The sequence below is a fragment of the Sinocyclocheilus rhinocerous genome, unplaced genomic scaffold (genome assembly GCF_001515625.1).
Source record: "Sinocyclocheilus rhinocerous isolate Xijiao unplaced genomic scaffold, SAMN03320098_v1.1 scaffold1119, whole genome shotgun sequence".
Taxonomy (NCBI): domain Eukaryota; kingdom Metazoa; phylum Chordata; class Actinopteri; order Cypriniformes; family Cyprinidae; genus Sinocyclocheilus; species Sinocyclocheilus rhinocerous.
Window position 1 is genome coordinate 129,147 of NW_015664308.1, and position 19,364 is coordinate 148,510.

General features: G+C 39.9%; 1 protein-coding gene across 1 annotated transcript; it reads left to right on the forward strand.

Annotated features, from left to right (window-relative positions):
• The first annotated feature begins 12,686 nt into the window (after window positions 1-12,686).
• LOC107730052 (zinc fingers and homeoboxes protein 2-like) lies at window positions 12,687-17,739 on the forward strand. The gene is made up of 2 exons (XM_016540786.1): window positions 12,687-15,215; window positions 16,564-17,739. Exon 1 carries the CDS (start codon window positions 12,788-12,790, stop codon window positions 15,203-15,205), a length of 2,418 nt encoding a protein of 805 aa, XP_016396272.1. The 5' UTR covers window positions 12,687-12,787; the 3' UTR covers window positions 15,206-15,215; window positions 16,564-17,739.
• Window positions 17,740-19,364: the final 1,625 nt, after the last annotated feature.

A 19,364-nucleotide genomic window follows, 5' to 3' on the forward strand; every position in this document is an offset into this window, starting at 1 on the left:
TTTTATTTTGTTAAATGTGTATATATATAGTATTTATAGAGTTTTAGCTTTTAGTTTAAATTACTTTTTCTTATTTGTAAGTCACTTTGGATAAAAGCGTCTGCTAAATGACGTGAAAAGTAAAGTAAAAGTAAAGTTTTAGTAATTTTGCTGTGCTTTTGCCTTTTTTCTTAGTTTTTGTCTTTCTTTTTAATATTTCTATTTAGCTTTCATTTTTCGTTCCACACTCCATTAATATGACGAGCTGCAGCTCAAAACACGTCAGATGGAAACATTGTGCTTTATGATGGAGTTTGTAGCTTAATTCACTATATCTGAAATAGTTTGAGCTGCAGTTCAATAGAAATCAGCTGAAAGCATCCAGTCTCTCATAGCATTGAAGTCAATGTTCAATTTATCAGTGTAATCTGTCAGTGTATAAATATGAATGCTGCACATGCGCAGATCCTCCAGCAGAAGGCAGCAGCTCATCAGCTCAGAGTTTCTGTATAATACAGATTCAAAGCAGCTTCACAGTCAGAAACAGGACAACAACAGTGTTAATGCTGTACAATTCATCAGATGTTCAACTAATTCAATTCAAGCAGCTCTCTAGCAGTTTTCTCTGTGAATATCTGTTAAACTGTAATTTATTTCTGTGATGCGCAGCTGTATTTTCAGCATCATTACTCCAGTCTTCAGTGTCACATGATCTTCAGAAATCATTCTAATATGCTGATTGGCTGCTCAACAAACATGTATTATTGTTGAAAACATTATAAATGTTCTTATAAATCTTTCATGCACTCATTGATTTTGGAAAGAAAGCATCCAAAATACACATTGAAGTGTTTATTTTATTGCATTTGATCTATTTGCGTCTGTAGATTTAAACTTTTAAAGAGTTTTTTTCTTACTAACAGCAAACTTTTAGTTTTATTCCTCTCTGTATTCTGAAGGTTTGTTCATATTTCATTCACACTGATTTATACATTTTACTCCTAAAAACATGGTGAAATGTGTTTGTTTTCTGTCTTTTGACAGTATTTTCTGGAGTGATGAAAAGAGAAATCCAGAATCCACTCTTGAAAAACCTAAAACTAAACAAAATCAGACATGAATTATGAACTAGTATTCAGATTTCTGTTCTGTAAATGTATGCAAATTAGTGCATATTTAATAAGATAATCGCTCATTTGCATATAAATACATAACATTTAAGAAATCTTGCAAAACAAAAAAATGTTTGCAATTCTCAATGTAATCAATTAACATATTGCTTTCAATCGTAAACTACAAATCACAGTAGCATTTGACAGTAGTGATCATTTATGGGGGGAATTGTGCATATTTTTCAAGAAACTACTGTCGAGAAATCAAAAACATGATTTTGGGGTGAAATATGAGCATGATGACGTTTATTCACAAGAAGAACTGAATGTGTGAGTCTGAATAAATGTCATTCTTCTCCATCATTACTGTGTGATCATGTCCGAAATGAATTCAGATAAAGATCTCAAAGCTATGTTTTCTTATGTGAAAGGACTGTAAGTGTGTGAAGACATTGAGCATCTCATGTGGAGGATGCAGGTTTGAGTCTGGCCTGCGTCATCATGTTCCCTTTCCTCCTCTATCCTGTTTACAACACACGATTACATACAGATAATCTGTCATATTTCTTTATGTATGATGATGGAGAAAGGTTTACAGGTTTAGAGTTCTATTTCACCGGTTTAGCTGATTCGTGTCCCTGCAGCACAAAAGCAGTGTTAAGTCTCTGGGGTATATTTGTAGCAATAGCCAACAATACATTGTACGGGTCAAAATTATACATTTCTCTTTTATGCCAAAAATCATTAGGATATTAAGTAAAGATCATGTTCCATGAAGATATTTTGTACATGTCCTACCGTAAATATATCAAAACTTAATGTTTGATTAGTAATATGCATCGCTAAGAACTTCATTTGGACAACTTTAAAGATGATTTTCTCAATATTTAGACCTTTCCTCCTCAATCCTATTTATAACACACGATTACATACAGATAATCTGTCATTTCTTTATGTATGATGATGGAGAAAGGTTTACAGGTTTAGAGTTCTATTTCACCAGTTTAGCTGATATGTGAGCCTGCAGCACAAAAGCAGTGTTAAGTCGCTGGGGTATATTTGTAGCAATAGCCAACAATACATTGTATGGGTCAAAATTATACATTTCTCTTTTATGCCAAAAATCATTAGGATATTAAGTAAAGATCGTGTTCCATGAAGATATTTTGTACATGTCCTACCGTAAATATATCAAAACTTAATTTTTGATTAGTAATATGCATTGCTAAGAACTTCATTTGAACAACTTTAAAGATGATTTTCTCAATATTTCGATTTTTTTGCACCCTCAGATTCCAGATTTTCAAATAGTTGTATCTCAGCCAAATATTGTGCTATCCTAACAAACCATACGTCAATGGAAAGATTATTTATTCAGCTTTCAGATAATGTATAAATCTCAATTTCCAAAAATGGACCCTTTTGACCGGTTTAGTGCTCCATAGTCGCATATCTTCATAGATGCGAGTGGAATGAGGCTGTTGTTGTGTCTGGACAGAGATAATACACAGTGAGTGACTGGTGTTTGTGCTGCTGGAGTATTTATAGCTCGCGTTCATTGACGTATAAACTCTGAATGAAAGCGCTGGCGCGTCTCTGACGTACCGGATCATGTGTCGGTTACCGTAGATCTCCCGTGCTCGTCTCCGCTCCGGTGTTGATCCGAACGCCGCTCTCTCTCCCGGAGGCTCGACGCGCTTCCAGAAGGTGAGGTTTGGCGTTTTAACCCGCTATTAGTGCGACTGACCGAGGAAAGTTTGTGGTGGAAGCGGAGCCGTTAGCCGGTTAGCCGCGCTCTCCGTGCGTTCCCTGCCGGGCCTGGACGCGAACGGCACCGGCGGCGGGGGACGGATGGCTCCCGGTGATCCCGCTCCGGTGTCTCGCTCGGTTTGATCGCTCCGAGTGTGTTTATTTAGTCTGTGTTTCGACAGGAATGAGCGTTCGTGATGAAGTTGTGTTCAGAAAACAACCGACTGCGTGAATGAATGACCGCATCATCATCATCATCATCATCACATGAGTTTATGATTCATATCGAGTGTGTCTATATTAGTGTAAGTTTGTCTAATCTCTGTAGGATGATGTTCAGCTCGTCAAACACAGAACGTTTTCAAACTTCTCACAGCCTCGTATTTTGGTTGCAGTACAACGTTTTAAATACCTTTCAGAAACCACACCTAAAATTAAAAAATGCAACTAAAAACATTAGAAACGTTGTGAAAATGGCATCTTGAAGTAATAAAAAAAGTTCAGATGCAGATGTTTTTGTTCTGTTATTTCACGTTAATGGCAAATAAAAGAACCTATGCATTGCCATTAAAGTGAAATTACTGAACCTATACACACAGGAGGAGCCTGATAACAATGCTAATTATAAAAGAAGATTTCAAATGGCACTTAGAGGCTTTTGCATCTGAACTCTTCAAATATAGGCTACTCTATATTAGTGTTTCTGAACGGGGCGTTTGGTTCAGGCGAGTCACACAAAGATGCATGAGCTGAGACTAGCAAAAGAAAATGGTCTGCCTCGTCCTAACGCAGTCTCTACGCTGGATGCATCGAAGCGCACTTTCTATCTCCGCTAATGTAGCGCTCGCGCTCAGATACTGAACCACTGATAGCAACATTCAGACACGATAAAGCACACTATGCTTTTTCTTGTTTAGAAGAATTAATATGAATGCTTTTTGTTTGCTGATTGGCAGCGGTTGGTTTGAATGCCACATTACAAGATTCAACTCTTGAAAATATAGCCTAATTTATATTCGCGTGCCCGTTTTGCTCCTTGGGAACTAAGATAAGGATATTTCGAGTCCAGTCAAATCAAATATGTCATGAATGTTAAGTGGGATTCAACGACGTATAGGCTTTTTTATTTATTTATGTAATATTGTGGGCGGTTATATTTGGGTTATAATACATGCGTTTAAAATAGGCCTAGGTTATATGTTACAAATAAAATATAGCCTATAATATACACCACCATCAAAAAAAAAAAAAGACAGTAAGATTTTTTTTAATGGTTTTTGAAACAAATCTCTTCTGCTCAGTAAGGTTGCATTTATTTAATTAAAAAAAAAACAGAGAACAGTAAATCTACAATTTGAAAGAACCGCTTTCTTTTTGTATATTTTAAAATGTGTTTTTCTCTCATGCTTAAGCTCCATTACTCCAGCTTTCAGTGTCACACCATCCGTCAGAAATCATGCTGATTGCTGCTCAAAAACAGTTCTTATTATTATAGGTGGCACACCACAATGACAAAAAAAGCAAGATTTGACATTTAATGGACTAACAAAGATATAAATCAGGACAGCACTAAAATAGTAACTATTTTGAAACATATGTTTCCCATCTTTCTACTTAGTTTTCTTTGAAGTATTTGTAACCAAACTTTGAAATATTCTCACAAAATCATGAAATATAGTAAAGGAGGGTTTCTACCATTTGCATGTATAAATGTGGTATATTTACCGACCAAAATTACCAGGTCCACTATGTCAGAAAAAAAAAGGAAATTCAATATATTCTCAAAAACAGGGTATTTTCTAAAACTAAGAGATCAATATTATTATTTTTCACTGAAAACTAACTGAAAACATCCAAACATATCACAGCAGCCAAAAGCGGCTAAAGTATTTCAGTGTTTTGAAATAGCCTATCACAAATTTCTGTTCTATTTATTGAAAATAATTACATAATACTAGAAGAATAGTTTAATATTAAATTACTGCTTAACTCACTTGTCTGTGCAGCGAATATGAATGAATATGAAGAATATGCTGTAACTTTTACATTTTTAAGCTGATTAATCAGTACAGTGCATGTTGACAATTTTCTGCACTCCTGAATGTTTCTATGTGTGCGCGATCTGTACGTTATGTGCGAGCTTGTGTGTTGTGTGCGTGCGTGCAGTGTAGCAGCACAATAGTGTAGAGCGGAGATTAGCTACCTGTACAATAAACTGTTTAAAACGTGAATTCATCCAATCAATTTTGAGTATCCTCATGCTACAAACAAACATGCTTGAGATATAACCTCCCGCACTTGTGTGAGATGTGTGAGACTTGTTCCTCTCGTCTCTGTCTCCGCAGGAATCTGCTGAGACGATGCTGAGACGCTCTCCGTCGGTGAGGTTCGTCCCGTCTGGGAAGTTCACAAACCCCCGGTAGGCCTGCTCTTACTGCTTTATTTTGATTGGATGATGCCAGGCTAATGGGCGGGGTTTGCTGGGAAACGATAATGCACTCACAGCTGCAGTGCTGAACCAGAATCATGAACCAGCATGAATCTGAAGACAAAACACCTCGAAATAATCATTATAATTTGCATAAAGACAATGAAGCCCATTTTAGGAGCAATAAGATATTTTTCTATTTTCATGACGCCCAAAGACTGCGAATTAAATATGTATTCTGAATTTACTGTATCTGACTTCTGTATTCATGTTCTCATGTGATTGTCATTACACAGTGTTTTCAGAATAAAAATCAGACCAGTGCCACATGAAAGTCAAGAAATTACAAAAAATATAATTAGTTTGTGTGTTTGTGAGGCAGAAATAAGCTATTTTCTGCAGACGTGTGGGACTTCAGATTCGTTACAGGTAAATAGCAAGCAAGTTTATTGATATAGCACATTTTAGACACAAAGGTAATTCAAAGTGATGATTTAAAATTGTATTACACTGATGAAAAACGAATGAGAAAGAGAAACATTATAGTCGTGATAAGTAGGGAAAATTTCACAAAACATTGCAGAAAGAAAAGCTTCTTTATGCAAAATACTTTATTATTTGATTTTAAGATGAAATACAATTCACCCATGTGTATTTATAGTTTCATTATTGTTATTGTGCTTACTGGAGATGCATATAAATCAAATGATTTCTATAAAAACATGAGAAGTATAGAACAGTAGAAGATAAGCGTGTGCTTTCGTCTCTCCGTATCTCTTTATTCTTCGAGGAGGCGTTTGAAGGCGAGTCAATATTGAGTTTGGCTGTGGACAGAATTCCTGAGCTGGAATCAATCTGATTGGATGAGCAGGTGGGGGCGGGGCTCGGTGCTGCGCTCCTATTGGCTGTGACTGGTGACCGTCACCTTTACACTTGTTTCTCGCAGCGAGACAGAAACTCAGTGGGTGTGTATGTGTATGTGTGTGTGTGTGTGTATGTTGTGTCTCTGTGTGTGTGTGTGTGTGTCTGTGTGTGTGTGTGTGAGGCTCTGTAGAGAAAGACAAATGACTGGCTGAGATTGTGCTGATGCAGGACGGAGGAATTTCAATTAAACATCCCACTCTCAGAAAAATACTGGTTTATTCAGAAATCTGACTGAAAGATGATTTATCATTGCTAGTTTTGCAAGAACAGGATAAATCCTTCCTTTCAAAAGATGGAAGTGATTCACTGAAAAGCCTCTCACGCTTTATAAATCTAACGCACCATTACATTACCCTTCGTTAAAACTCTCATGTATCTGTTAAACGCACAGCGATACGATGATTTACAACCATGCTTTACGTGTACATTTGTTCATTGAGCAGACGCTTTTATTCAAAGCAACTGAGTGACGCAACAAAGCGCTTCATCCTCAGGAGACAGAAACATGAGAAGCCACGGAATACAAAGTTCCCAAATTAGAAGAGCAGGAGAGAACAGAGCTGCAGACTCACTGTCAGTGACTCAAACAGCAGCTTTCAGGACACTCTGTCATTGATTCTCATCTCTGCAGATGAAAAACAGACCCGAAATCAAGAGAAGCAACAAAACCCAACTCATTATCTGATAGGTTCAACTCTTAAAGGGGTCGTGACATCGATTTTTTTATTATTATTATTTTAATATGTTCCTTGAGGTTTACTTATAATGTTAATAAAGTTTTTTTTTTTTTTTTTGCACAAAAAACAAATATGTTGAAAAATTATCTTTTTCAACCCTGATTCTGACCCTCTGTCTAAAACGATCTGTTTTAAGGGGCGTGTCCTTTAAGGCTTGTCAGTAATCAGCCACTGTTGTGATTGGCTAACGTCACTGCATAGGAAACAGTATCAACGCCCCTCACTATTGCATGCGAGTGTTTTTACAACATGATCAAAACAAAATGGTCATTTCCAGACGAAATCATGATCTTACGGTTTGTGATGCAGCTGCAGTCAGATCTAGCACCGCTTCATCTTTCAACAGATGTTTCTTTGTGACTCTCCATGACACTGTGCCTCGATTACAAAACAAAATCCTCCGACACGATCCGAGACGCTATTAAAATAAACTATCACTTGTTCCTTACACTGGAAACCTTCTGATATCTGTACAAAGATGTGAACGAGCTGTTTAAACCAAACGCGTCAAAGCGAACATTCTTTCACTGCATTTGTCCTGACGACAGACTCATATCTGTAACTGTATCCAGTGTAGACGAGACAGCGCAGTGACTGTGATTTCTATTTGTTTTTGACGCATTCAGCATGATCAAGTGTTACCGTTAGCGACTGAACGCCAGTGGGAGGGGCCTATTTTGAGAAGAAGACTATTGGTCAGTGTCTAGCTCTGGAGGTGTGTTTATGCAAATGTCTGTGCCCAGGTGACATCATCTTGCGCCTCCGATCCAAACGAACAGTTTTCTGAGCTTGATTAAATAAATGCTTTGTTTATAATGAGGAGGACGTTTTAAACTATGAAACGTGCAGGATGTTTTAATGGTACAAAGACCTCTTATATGCTAAAAGATCAAGGCAAATTAGATTTCTCAACACAAGATGTTTCAATACAAGCATTTCAGTCAAATGTAATTTATGCAATATTTGGAAAAGAAGACGTATGGTCACCCTAATTTATAATCCATTGCTAATCGATGTATTTTTAATGTAGCATATGTCTGGTGTTGTGGAGTAAAAAGGTTATAATTTTCTCTTTTGTTGGACAACAGCTTTAGAAATGTGAATACAAGGGAAGTTTAGCTTTAGGCATTTTAGTTTAAGCATGTTTAGCTTAGTTAACGGAAGGCTACCTGCTGCCATCAGAGCAAGTGTAATTACTGCATTCACGCGCTCCTCGATGCTCTCATTTCCCGAGCTGTGCTTTTAAGTCTGAATGTGAAAACAACATGACACTCGCGTTACTACAAAGATGTGTTGGATTTGTATTATTAGAGCTTTCCGGAGTTCACGTGCATTTTCTCAGCCGGGAAATTATTTTTCACGTGCGGTGCCGGTGATGATGTTTCGGAGAACCTGAGGACAAATATTTCAATCGATCGCTCAGGCATGGCACCGAAATCTGCGTTCTGATTCGGTTCTGGTACATACCGGTTACATAGGTACCGGTGCCATATTGGTACCGGGTTTCGGTTCCCAACCCTAAAATTAAATAAATGCACTATATACAGGAGTAAAAATGTAATTATTTAAATGAGTGTGAGTGTGAGTGAGTGTGTGTGTGTGTGTGTGTGAGTGAAGTGAGTGAGTGTGTGTGTGTGTGTTTGTACACGGGCGTCCGGTGTCACGTGTGGCTTTGCTAGTGGTTTCCATGGTAACCGTGCGTGTGTGTTTTGTGTGGATCAGACCTGTGCAAGTCTAAACCGCGTGTGTTTGGTTCTCCTGAGATTGTTCGGCTGAATGCTGTGAGGGAGGGTTATTCTAATATCATGGGTCTGATTCTGGGACCCGGATGGATACGAGTGTGATTGTGATTGAGTTCAGCTCCAGCGCTGATCCCAAACCTGTCCTCGAGTCCTTCACTCACTTATTAGACGACAGTGGTGTGTGTGTGATCGTCGCAGACGCTGACAGAGTCTCATGCAAGTTTTATAATGACAGTCCAGCGCTGGTGATGTGAGCGGGTCATTACTCACATACACACGAGTGTGTGTCGCCTGTCCAATCACACACAGACAGACACACACACACAGACACACACACACTCTCATACACACACACACACACACACGTCCCCACGGTGCTGCTCGCTGTCAGGCTGCTGTAATTAACGAACATACAGCGTCGCTGGCCTGTCACACTCTTGCTGTTGCTATAACAACAGCATGGAAATGAAGCTCGCCTTAATATTTTTACATTTCTAATCAGGAGAGAGAAAACCAATTTCTTTCCTCCAGCAGCAGCGATGTGCCGTATTAGCATTCCTCACCACGGACTTCAGTCCGGTTCGTTAAAGTGACCCTGACGCTGACGGATCCAGTTCTGCAAAACCTGTCAGTAACTAACAGGACACTACAGGCAAAAACAGTTTTTCATGCATTTTTCAATTTTGGGCTTTTTGGCTTTACATAAAGTTTTGAAAGATAACATCCAAAATACAAATTTAAGTCTTTATTTTATTAAACTTTATCTATTTGCGTCTGTAGATTTCAATGCCAATCCATATGTTTAAAAGTTTGTTACTCCACTTCAGCAGCGCATACACCAAAACGTACAGTTTTATTCCTCTCTATATTCTGAAGGTTTCTTCATATTTAATTCACACTGATTTATACAACAGTTTACTACTAAAAACATGGTGAAATGTGTTTTTTTTTCTGACAGTATTTTCTGATTTATGGAGTGATAAAAAGAGAAATCCAGAATATCCTCTGAAAAAACCTTTAACTCTAATATGACAACAAAATCAAACAAGAATTATGAACCAATGCTCAGATTTCTGTTCTGGAAATGAGTGCATATTTCATTACATAATGTTGAATTTGCATATTTAAACATAACATTTCAGAAAACATATCATACAAAAAAGTTTCTTCAATGAAGTTAATTTTTACTCTATTCACCTGTAGTCTATAAATCTGCTTGTGTTGTAGTGTAGGGACGTGTTTCTGCTCAGAATCTGCTCTGATCAAGATCAGACATTTGATTATTTACACAGTGACCCTGATGGAAATAAAGAGCCAAAGTCGGTCATTACTCTGAGGGACTGACAGCTTGCTTACATTCACTGATTTTCATATGTTTTATATTCATATCTTTTGAAATGTTGATCTTATCGAACCGGTTTGTGTCATTTGATCAAACAGGGTTTAATATTTGGGCACAAACCAAATTACACCACAAACATCCCAGAACTCATTAGATCCAATGATAATATACTTATAGAGGCTTGTGCCGCTGTTACCTTCCGAAATGATGTCACTTCCTTTAGGATGAAGTCATTAAAGGGGTCATATGATGCGATTTCAATTGTTCCTTTCTCTTTGGAGTGTTACATCATCACGGTATGTTAGGGGCGTAACATTTCCGTCACACGCTTGAGGTATTCGGCCAATCACAACGCACTGGATAGCTGGCCAATCACAGCACACCTCACTTTTCAGACGATGAGCTTTGTAAAAATCGACGCGTTTCAGAAAGGCGGGGCATAGAGGAGAAACAATAATGTACAGTATGTGGAAAATAATGTGTTTTTTAAACCTTAAACCGCATAAACACATTTCATTACACCAAATACACAAAATAATGTTCTTTTTAGCAACATCATATGACCCCTTTAAGAACTGGCTTTTGTTAGTTAAAGGGATTCTGCATCTCTGTTTGGAAGCAGACAAGGCATGGAAATGTTTTTTATTAGTAGCAAAGTTGAAGAAGATTTGGATTTGGAAACCTACATTGAGAGAACAATTGCTTCTGTAAACAAACTTTTGCATCTCTCTTCAGTGTTATGTAAGATTATTTTTCGGACATTAATTTGACTATAAACAAATACTTGTTTTGAATGTTCTTACCATACTGAATGAAAAAGGATGCAGGAAACTAATATGATTAACACTATCTTAAGACAGACATGATGGGCACATGAAACTGCTTTTGAGAAATAGCATATAATGTGATTTTGTGTGTGTGTGTGTGTGTGGTGTGAGAGAGTGTGTGTGTGTGTGTGAGAGAGAGTGTGTGTGTGTGTGTGTGTGAGAGAGTGTGTGTGTGTGTGTGAGAGAGAGTGTGTGTGTGTGTGTGTGTGAGAGAGTGTGTGTGTGAGAGTACAATGCGTCCTCTGTTTGCGTTTCTGCTGCTGTGATGAATGTATTCATGTGAATTGTCCTGCGGCTCCGTGTGTGTTTGGATTCTCACAGTCGAATCTCCTCCGTGTGCCAGAATCGTCTCGTTGACCTGCGGCCTTGAGCGCCACATCCAAACGTTTGGGATTAGTTACAAATTAATACAAACCTGTTTCACATTTTTCTGCCAACTAGAAACTTTCTTTTCTCTCTCTGCTCTCGGTCTGTGATTCTAGCTAAAGCTGTTGGTAAGTCTTCTGTCTTAGTTGAGCTGTTGGCTTTGCTTCTGGAATGCCTGAACTCATGAACCTTCTGTGCAAAGGCATAGTCTCGCCTCAGTCTCTCTGTTGAAAAGTGAGTCTTTTTGTTCATCAGAGGTGTTTGTTTAATTGTAGTCTGAACCACACTGCAGTTGCAGATACTGCTGCTTAGACAGTGTTTTCATATGCATAATTTTTGAGTTTCAGCAGCACTTACATACAACAAAACTTTCAGTTTTATTCCCATCTATATTCTAAAGGTTTTTACTGAGGGGTTTGTTCAAATATCATTCACACTGATTTATACAACCTTTTATTCCCCAAAAAACATGGTGAAAATGCATATCTTTAAAGGTTGTGAGTTTGTTTCTCCACTTACACACACCAAAACTTAGTTTTATTCCTCTCTATATTCTGAAGGTTTGTTCATATATCATTCACACTGATTTATACGACATTTTACTTCTAAAAACATTGTGAAAATGTGTTTGTTTTCTGTCTGTTGGCGGTATTTTCTGATTTGTGGGCGTGATAAAAAGAGAAATCCAAAATCCCCACTGGAAAAACCTTTAACTCTGTCAACAAAATCAAACAAGAATTTTGAACCTGACTTTATCCAATGTTAAGAATTTTGCTCTGGAAATTCTATATTTAGAAAATCTTTAGACAGACTTTAAAATCAGAGACTTCAAGAACTCTTTAAGGACTATTTTATTCCCTGAAGTCCACTTATAATGCATATAATTCAATTCAGTTCACGTTTATTTGAATAGCGCTTTTCACAATTCAAATTGTTGCAAAGCAGCTTTACAAAAAGTGTAAGTTTCTACATTATATTTAGTAGTAGCTTGTCAGTGGTGACTATGTCATCTCTTCTCAGGTGTTCGGTCATCTCAGATCTTCGTAAGGGCTGGATCCAGGCTGAAGCTTGTGTAATTCCTAGTTACCACGGGATGCCCATCCCGTATAATCAGTTATAATTAATCGAGGGGAACTTTCTGTCATGAAAAGTTACAGTATATTTACATTGTCAAGAGTACTCTTATTTCAAAACATTAAAAAAAATGGTGCATTACGCAATTGGCAGAAACTTTCATCTAAAGCCAGTTACAGTGCATTCAGGGTAAAGATTTACTCCGAATGTGTGTTCCATGGGAATCAGACCCACAGCACTGGGATTGCTTGTGCCGTGCTCTACCAATTACAGGATCTGACTGGTGTCACTGATCTCAGTCTGTTAAAGTCTAATAAAGTCTTTCTGTATCTGTGCAGGTGAGCTCTGTGTGACGAGCCTCCATGACACCCTGTTTCGCCGCTGAAGCTCCCTGTCTGAGGGAGCATCTTATGCCATCTGCCCAAATGCTGGGTCTTCACTCCTATCCCCCCGTTCCCCATTAAACTCCCTCACCAGACCATCCCTGCCACAGTCACCATACTCATCATGTCAAGCCGAAGGAAGTCGTCCAACCCCTGTGTGCTCCGTGCAACCAGTTTCACTGCAGAAGACTCAGTGGAAACGGATGTTTCAGCAAAGACCGTGTTGGGCAGATATTCACCTGTGCCGCTCACAGCAGACGAAAACTGCACATCACTGAATGATATGGAAGAGGAGCAGTCCGAGGGGGGTTCTGCATCGGAGCAGAACTTTAGAGATCATGAGTCTGAAGGTCCAGTCAGTACACTCTACCTTTGTACCATCTGCGATTTCAGTACCAACAAGTCTGACTCCCTCTCATGTCATAATAAAGTTCAACACCCAGGTGAGAGCCATTTTAAGGTCAGGCATATCAATCTGGATAGCCAAAGTATCTTGGAGCAAACCATTGAGAGTGAGAATGAAGGATCCCTTCCAGACATCATATACGACTCCGGACTGTTTGGAGACTCCAGCAATCCAGAAGATGAAGAAACTGGAAAGACACCAATGGAAAACAGCAGCATTTTGGAGAAAGGACTGGATGTGGAGAAGGAGCTGGACAGTCCAGTGCTGAAGGATGAGATCAGAGCTGTGAGGGTAAATGGTACAATCATTATTCCAGAGCCTACGAGTCACGTAACACCTCTGCTACAGCGACCTCCCAATCTCAGCACCTCTCCAACAATCGCAGTTCCTATTCACACCAACAAGTACAACCCCATATTGGACAGCAATGTCAGCCTGATCACATCATTTAGCCGATTCCCATATCCGACCCACGCAGAGCTCTCCTGGCTCACTGCTGCTTCCAGGCACCCTGAGGACCAGATCAAGGTATGGTTCACCACTCAGCGACTGAAGCAGGGCATCACCTGGTCCCCTGAAGAAGTGGAAGAAGCCCGTAAGAAGATGTTCAATGGCAGCATAGCACCTGCACACCAGATCTGTAAAATCTGGCCTGCACCATTTGGAGGACCACTCAACCCTTGTCAAGCTACTTGTCATGGATTTGGGCAGACCAGCCTTGCATCAAACATCACAACTGATAGATCGCCTACTACTTGTACGCCTGGCATTGCTACAGCAGTCTGTCAGGCACAGACGCTTAAGCGCACTCTAGGAACTCCACTCTTGGCTTCAGAAGTCAAACGCCCAACCGGAGACCCCAAAGAGAGTCTGCGCATGCCCCCTCCACCAGCTCCACCTTCAGAAAGACTCGCTATCGCTTCTTCTTCTGGGCTTTCAGAGACTAGAACATCTAGCCCTGATTCTTTGGTGGCCTCAGACATGAAGAGACCTGTTGCTGCACATTTTGTCCCACCTAAAGGGAACCCCCCAATGGCTCAATCTAAAGAGAAGATACCTGTGGCATTTCCTTCAGAGCTGCCCAAAGAAAGACTCCCTTTGTCACCCATAGTGTCCACCAATCTCAAAAGATCTGTAATTGATCAGCAAATGAGAAATCATACTTCACCCTCTTCGTTTGTTGCTAAAAACAAGTTTGGTAATGGTATAACCATGACCTTGGCACCAGCTGTGGCGACCCCACAAGAGAGTAAGCCAATGATCATGCAGACTCCATCGGCCGTGCCTCTGTCCTCGTCCCCGACACCAGTCCTTCAGTGTAAATCTATAGAGCCATCAGCTGCTCCAGCATTCACAGGCTTCAGTAGTCCGAATGGCAAAGAAATGCTCCATGGGGATGCTAAGCATTGGTATTTCGATCAAACTACAAATTCCCAGAATGATTCCCTGAACTCACGTGTTGAATTTGCTCTGAGGGAGCGTTCAGTTCCCACTCAGTTTCCTCTGCTAGAGAGAGTGAAGGACAAGAGTCCTGGACAAATGAAGCTTCTAGAGGAGAGTTTTCAGAGGAACAGTTTCCCGTCCTATAATGAGGTCGAACAGCTCGTGATCACCACTAGAATGGCCAGAGAGGAAATCGAAAGCTGGTTCTTGGAGCGCAGAGCACTTCGAGATGATTTGGAACAAGCCCTGCTAAACTCCATGGGCTCTAAACGGGAGTCCCAGCAGACTCTCCTCAATGGAGCTCCGAGACGTTCTGGCAACCTTTCCTTCAGCCCCGTGCCTCAAGTCAGCAAGTCTGCGAACCTTCTCAAAAATGTCTTTGTCCAGAACCGATGGCCTTCGCCCATAGAGTTCAGGCATCTGGAGATGCAGGCGCGGTTGGCTCGCACAGAACTTGTCCGCTGGTTCAGAGATAGTCGGCTACCTCAGCAGGGCCGCGTCCTAGACCGGAAGGAGATGTTTGGAGAGCGGAACGTCGCAACAAAACGACCGCTGAGAGAAGAGAACACCAAACCCAGCAGCCCAGAGATCGAAAACTGGTTTGGCAACACGGGGAGCAACGGGGAGCGGATTGGTGAGGGCAGAGAGGACTGTGAAGGGAACACATGTGAGCTGTTCTCAGACACAGATTAGAAGATGGAAGGTACGTTTAAGGATGAACAGAACGGTGTTGCACATGCTGTTGTGGCAAAAACTCTGAAACCTCAGTCATGTTAAAAACAGTGCCGTGCCTGTCATGAAAAGTGAAGCCAAAACATTTAAATCGCCATCTGGTGGCTGGCTGCAGTATAGGCCATAAATCCCCCGCTCTCCATAAACGAATAGGAATTAAGCTGAACTAAAAAAATCAAATTACACTTCAAATTTTCCCAAAGATGGTTTTCATCATTTTAGGTAGTTTTTATCACACTAATGTATGTTCAAGTGTTGGTTTTTCTAATAAGGTTGGTTTTTCTAGTAAGTTTGTAATTGGTGCAGATATAGTCGGTTGAACGTACTGTATCCGTGCATTGTCTTAAAGTGACAGCACTTTTTTAATGTTAATCAAACCGCAAAAACAAGGAAATCACTCACTGCTCTTGTTTTAAGCTTCATTAGGATTCATCTTTAATTTATACATACAACATGCAATGTTATTTTACATTTGATAACTTTATTCAATTTCTGTACCTAAAAAATGTTAGACCTACCTAAAAAAACTGAAAATCAGTGTTTATTTTATTTGTATCTTTGCTCTATTATATCTATTTGTGCTGTTGATTGTAATTAGATTATTTGTTCTTATTTTCTCTATTTTTATTTGAAAATATGGTCCTTTTTCCCCTAAAAATAGCACATACCGAACCGTACCGAAACCGTGACTCTAAAACCGTGAACTGTGAGTAACTTGAACCATTGCATCCCTACTGCGCAGACTAGTAGTGGATAGTTTGAGAAATGTCTCAGTTTTTGGTCCATAGTGAAAGTCAATGTTGTTTGGTTCCCAATGTTCTTTTTCGTTCCACCGAAGAAAGTCGTACAGGTTTGGTACGACATGTAATGAGTACACAAGAGTTACTGCCAAGTATCATGCTAGAGTTTTACCTGTTACTGTACATGGTCAGGACAGACTCAAAGATCACAGTGTAACTTTACACACACTAGGAGAGCAAGTGATTTTATATAATGCTTCAATCTTATTAGGCTATATTTTGGAAACGGTGTTTAAATTATGGTAGTCAACATTATTTCCCAAATGAGGCAGATGGGGCTTAACTTGCATTGAATCTGTATCATTCTTCTGAATAAAACAATAATATTAATGGAAAACAATGACCGGAGGTCAATCTTCAGTGGGAGATTGAATTATGATATCTGAATATCATGTAATATTTGAATGAATTTTAAAGCATGAATTCACTTTTCGATGAAATGTGTGTGACAGCTGATATTAAATGTTCATATATTCAGTGGATTTGTCTCCTGAGCTGTTTGTGATTTTCCCTCCTCAGGTGAGAAGCGGCGCTCATCGAAGCGCTTTAGGAACCACTGATGTCACTTCTGCTCTCGTTCTGCGTGGCACAAAGGCGTCAGACTGGAGCATTGTGGGAATGTTGTTGTAATGTTGTGTGTATGTTTCAAACGCACTGAGGAAACGTGTGTGTGCGCTGGAGTCGCTGCGCATCTGTACCTGCAAACGTACCTGTACTGCAGATATGCTGCAGATCTGTACATTTTAATGGCATATTTTGTTACATTTTATAATGGGAACAAGTTTTGGCTGTTTTTTAGTGGACATTTCCTAACCGTCTGTGGAAGGAGATGCCAGGAAGCTTCTCTGGACACATGACCGGCGACAGCCCATAATATGATTCTTCTATACAGACGGGACTCTTTATTGACAGAACACACTGTTGATTACGCTCACAGATGGAGTCATGATTCTCTCTTCTGCTGGTAAACACACACATCAGCGCTGATGTTTAAGCTGGTTTGTTTGCAATCTACACACACAAACGCTCGCTCGTAATGAACTGTTTCTCTGCTGTATCTGCATCTGTCTGAAACGCTCACGCTCTCTTCACACACAGACCGCCGCTGGAATCCAATAAAATGCAGCCAGATTTATGCTGTTTGTTTGAGATGCCATTGCTGTATGATAGGCCATATGAAGCTTGTTTCCCTTCGTTTTGCTCCATAGATTCTCTTCAGACTCGTAATAGCAGATCATGATGAATCTGAGCGACGGAAATGTCTCGCAGACGCCTCGAGGCCAAAAACACCCAACACACGCACAGACTTTGGGATATTTCTCATTACTGTGTGCTGTGGCGTAAACATTCCCCACATTTAGAAGTCGAGTGAACTAACACTTTAATCCTTCCTGCTGATTGTTTTTGCTTTTAGGCAGTTTTGGGTCACGACTGAGACGGAACTGAGATTTCACACGTTACATCACAAATACAGAGGATTATGTAATGTGTGTTTCATAATGTTGGACAAACGCATGATCTGTTCTTCAGAGAGGTCAGAGTCTGGAGGATTGTGGGTAGTGTAGTACTTCAGCTCAGTTTGGTTTAATGTGAAAATCAACTTCTCTGTGGTGAGAAACTGGTATTTTGACCTGTTGTGCTTAGTTCAGAGAGAAACACAGAACCGCTGGGTCGAGGATGAGGAACGCTGGAAGGTGAGCTTGTTTTCATGTTCGTCTGGAGAGGATTTTCTTTTTCCTGAAAATAATAATAATGTCATCATATTGGACTAAAACTTGCTGACTTTGCTCACACAGGGTATAACAACTAACCCTAAATCTGAGATCATTTTTGTACTTTTTGGGGGTTTTACTTGCGGTGTTCTCAGTCAGAAATAACCGGCCTACAGAAAATTGCTTGTACATTTCTCATTATGCTGTATTATTACTTAGTTTTTTTCAACTGCTTACACACATTTTCAAAACTTTGCCTCTTTTTTTTTTTTCAAAACTTTACACACAAATCCAAGAATTGCACACAAAATGCAAAACGCCTTGCATCTCTTGCAAAATGAAGCACTGCATTCAAAATATCACAAACACATCTCAAAAGCAAACATTTGCAAACACCTTTGCCATAATATTAATTCCTGTTAGATTTGTGTGTGTTTCATAGAGAATTGTGTGTCGTGTTTTGCAGAAAGTGTTTTTTGAAATTGAAAACTGAGTCAAGGCTGAGAATTAGTGTATGGTTTTGCAGATTCTGCTGTTTGAGTGTCAGCTTTCAGAAACTGTGACAAGTGAGGATTTTGTGTGTAAGCAGCTGAAAAAAACTAATATTGCATTTAATCTCATCATCAACTTTCTTTTCTTTCTTTGTTTTCTTTTAATTAGCACACTTGTTTCCACTCAAACACAGAATATTGCCCAAATTATCCACAAATAATGCCATTTCATAAAATTATACATCATTTTTTAAAAACTTAATATTGTCAAAATATTGCATATGATTAATCAGTTCCATTAAGAAACACAAAACCTGTGTGTGAGTGAGTGAGTGTGTGTGTGAGAGTGTGTGTGTGAGAGTGTGAGTGTGAGAGTGTGTGTGAGAGTGTGAGTGAGTGAGTGAGTGTGAGTGAGTGAGTGTGTGAGTGAGTGTGTGAGTGAGTGTGTGAGTGAGTGTGTGAGTGAGTGTGTGAGTGAGTGTGTGAGTGAGTGTGTGAGTGAGTGTGTGAGTGAGTGTGTGAGTGAGTGTGTGAGTGAGTGTGTGAGTGAGTGTGTGAGTGAGTGTGTGAGTGAGTGTGTGAGTGAGTGTGTGAGTGAGTGTGTGAGTGAGTGTGTGAGTGAGTGTGTGAGTGAGTGTGTGAGTGAGTGTGTGAGTGAGTGTGTGAGTGAGTGTGTGAGTGAGTGTGTGAGTGAGTGTGTGAGTGAGTGTGTGAGTGAGTGTGTGAGTGAGTGTGTGAGTGAGTGTGTGAGTGAGTGTGTGAGTGAGTGTGTGAGTGAGTGTGTGAGTGAGTGTGTGAGTGAGTGTGTGAGTGAGTGTGTGAGTGAGTGTGTGAGTGAGTGTGTGAGTGAGTGTGTGAGTGAGTGTGTGAGTGAGTGTGTGAGTGAGTGTGTGAGTGAGTGTGTGAGTGAGTGTGTGAGTGAGTGTGTGAGTGAGTGTGTGAGTGAGTGTGTGAGTGAGTGTGTGAGTGAGTGTGTGAGTGAGTGTGTGAGTGAGTGTGTGAGTGAGTGTGTGAGTGAGTGTGTGAGTGAGTGTGTGAGTGAGTGTGTGAGTGAGTGTGTGAGTGAGTGTGTGAGTGAGTGTGTGAGTGAGTGTGTGAGTGAGTGTGTGAGTGAGTG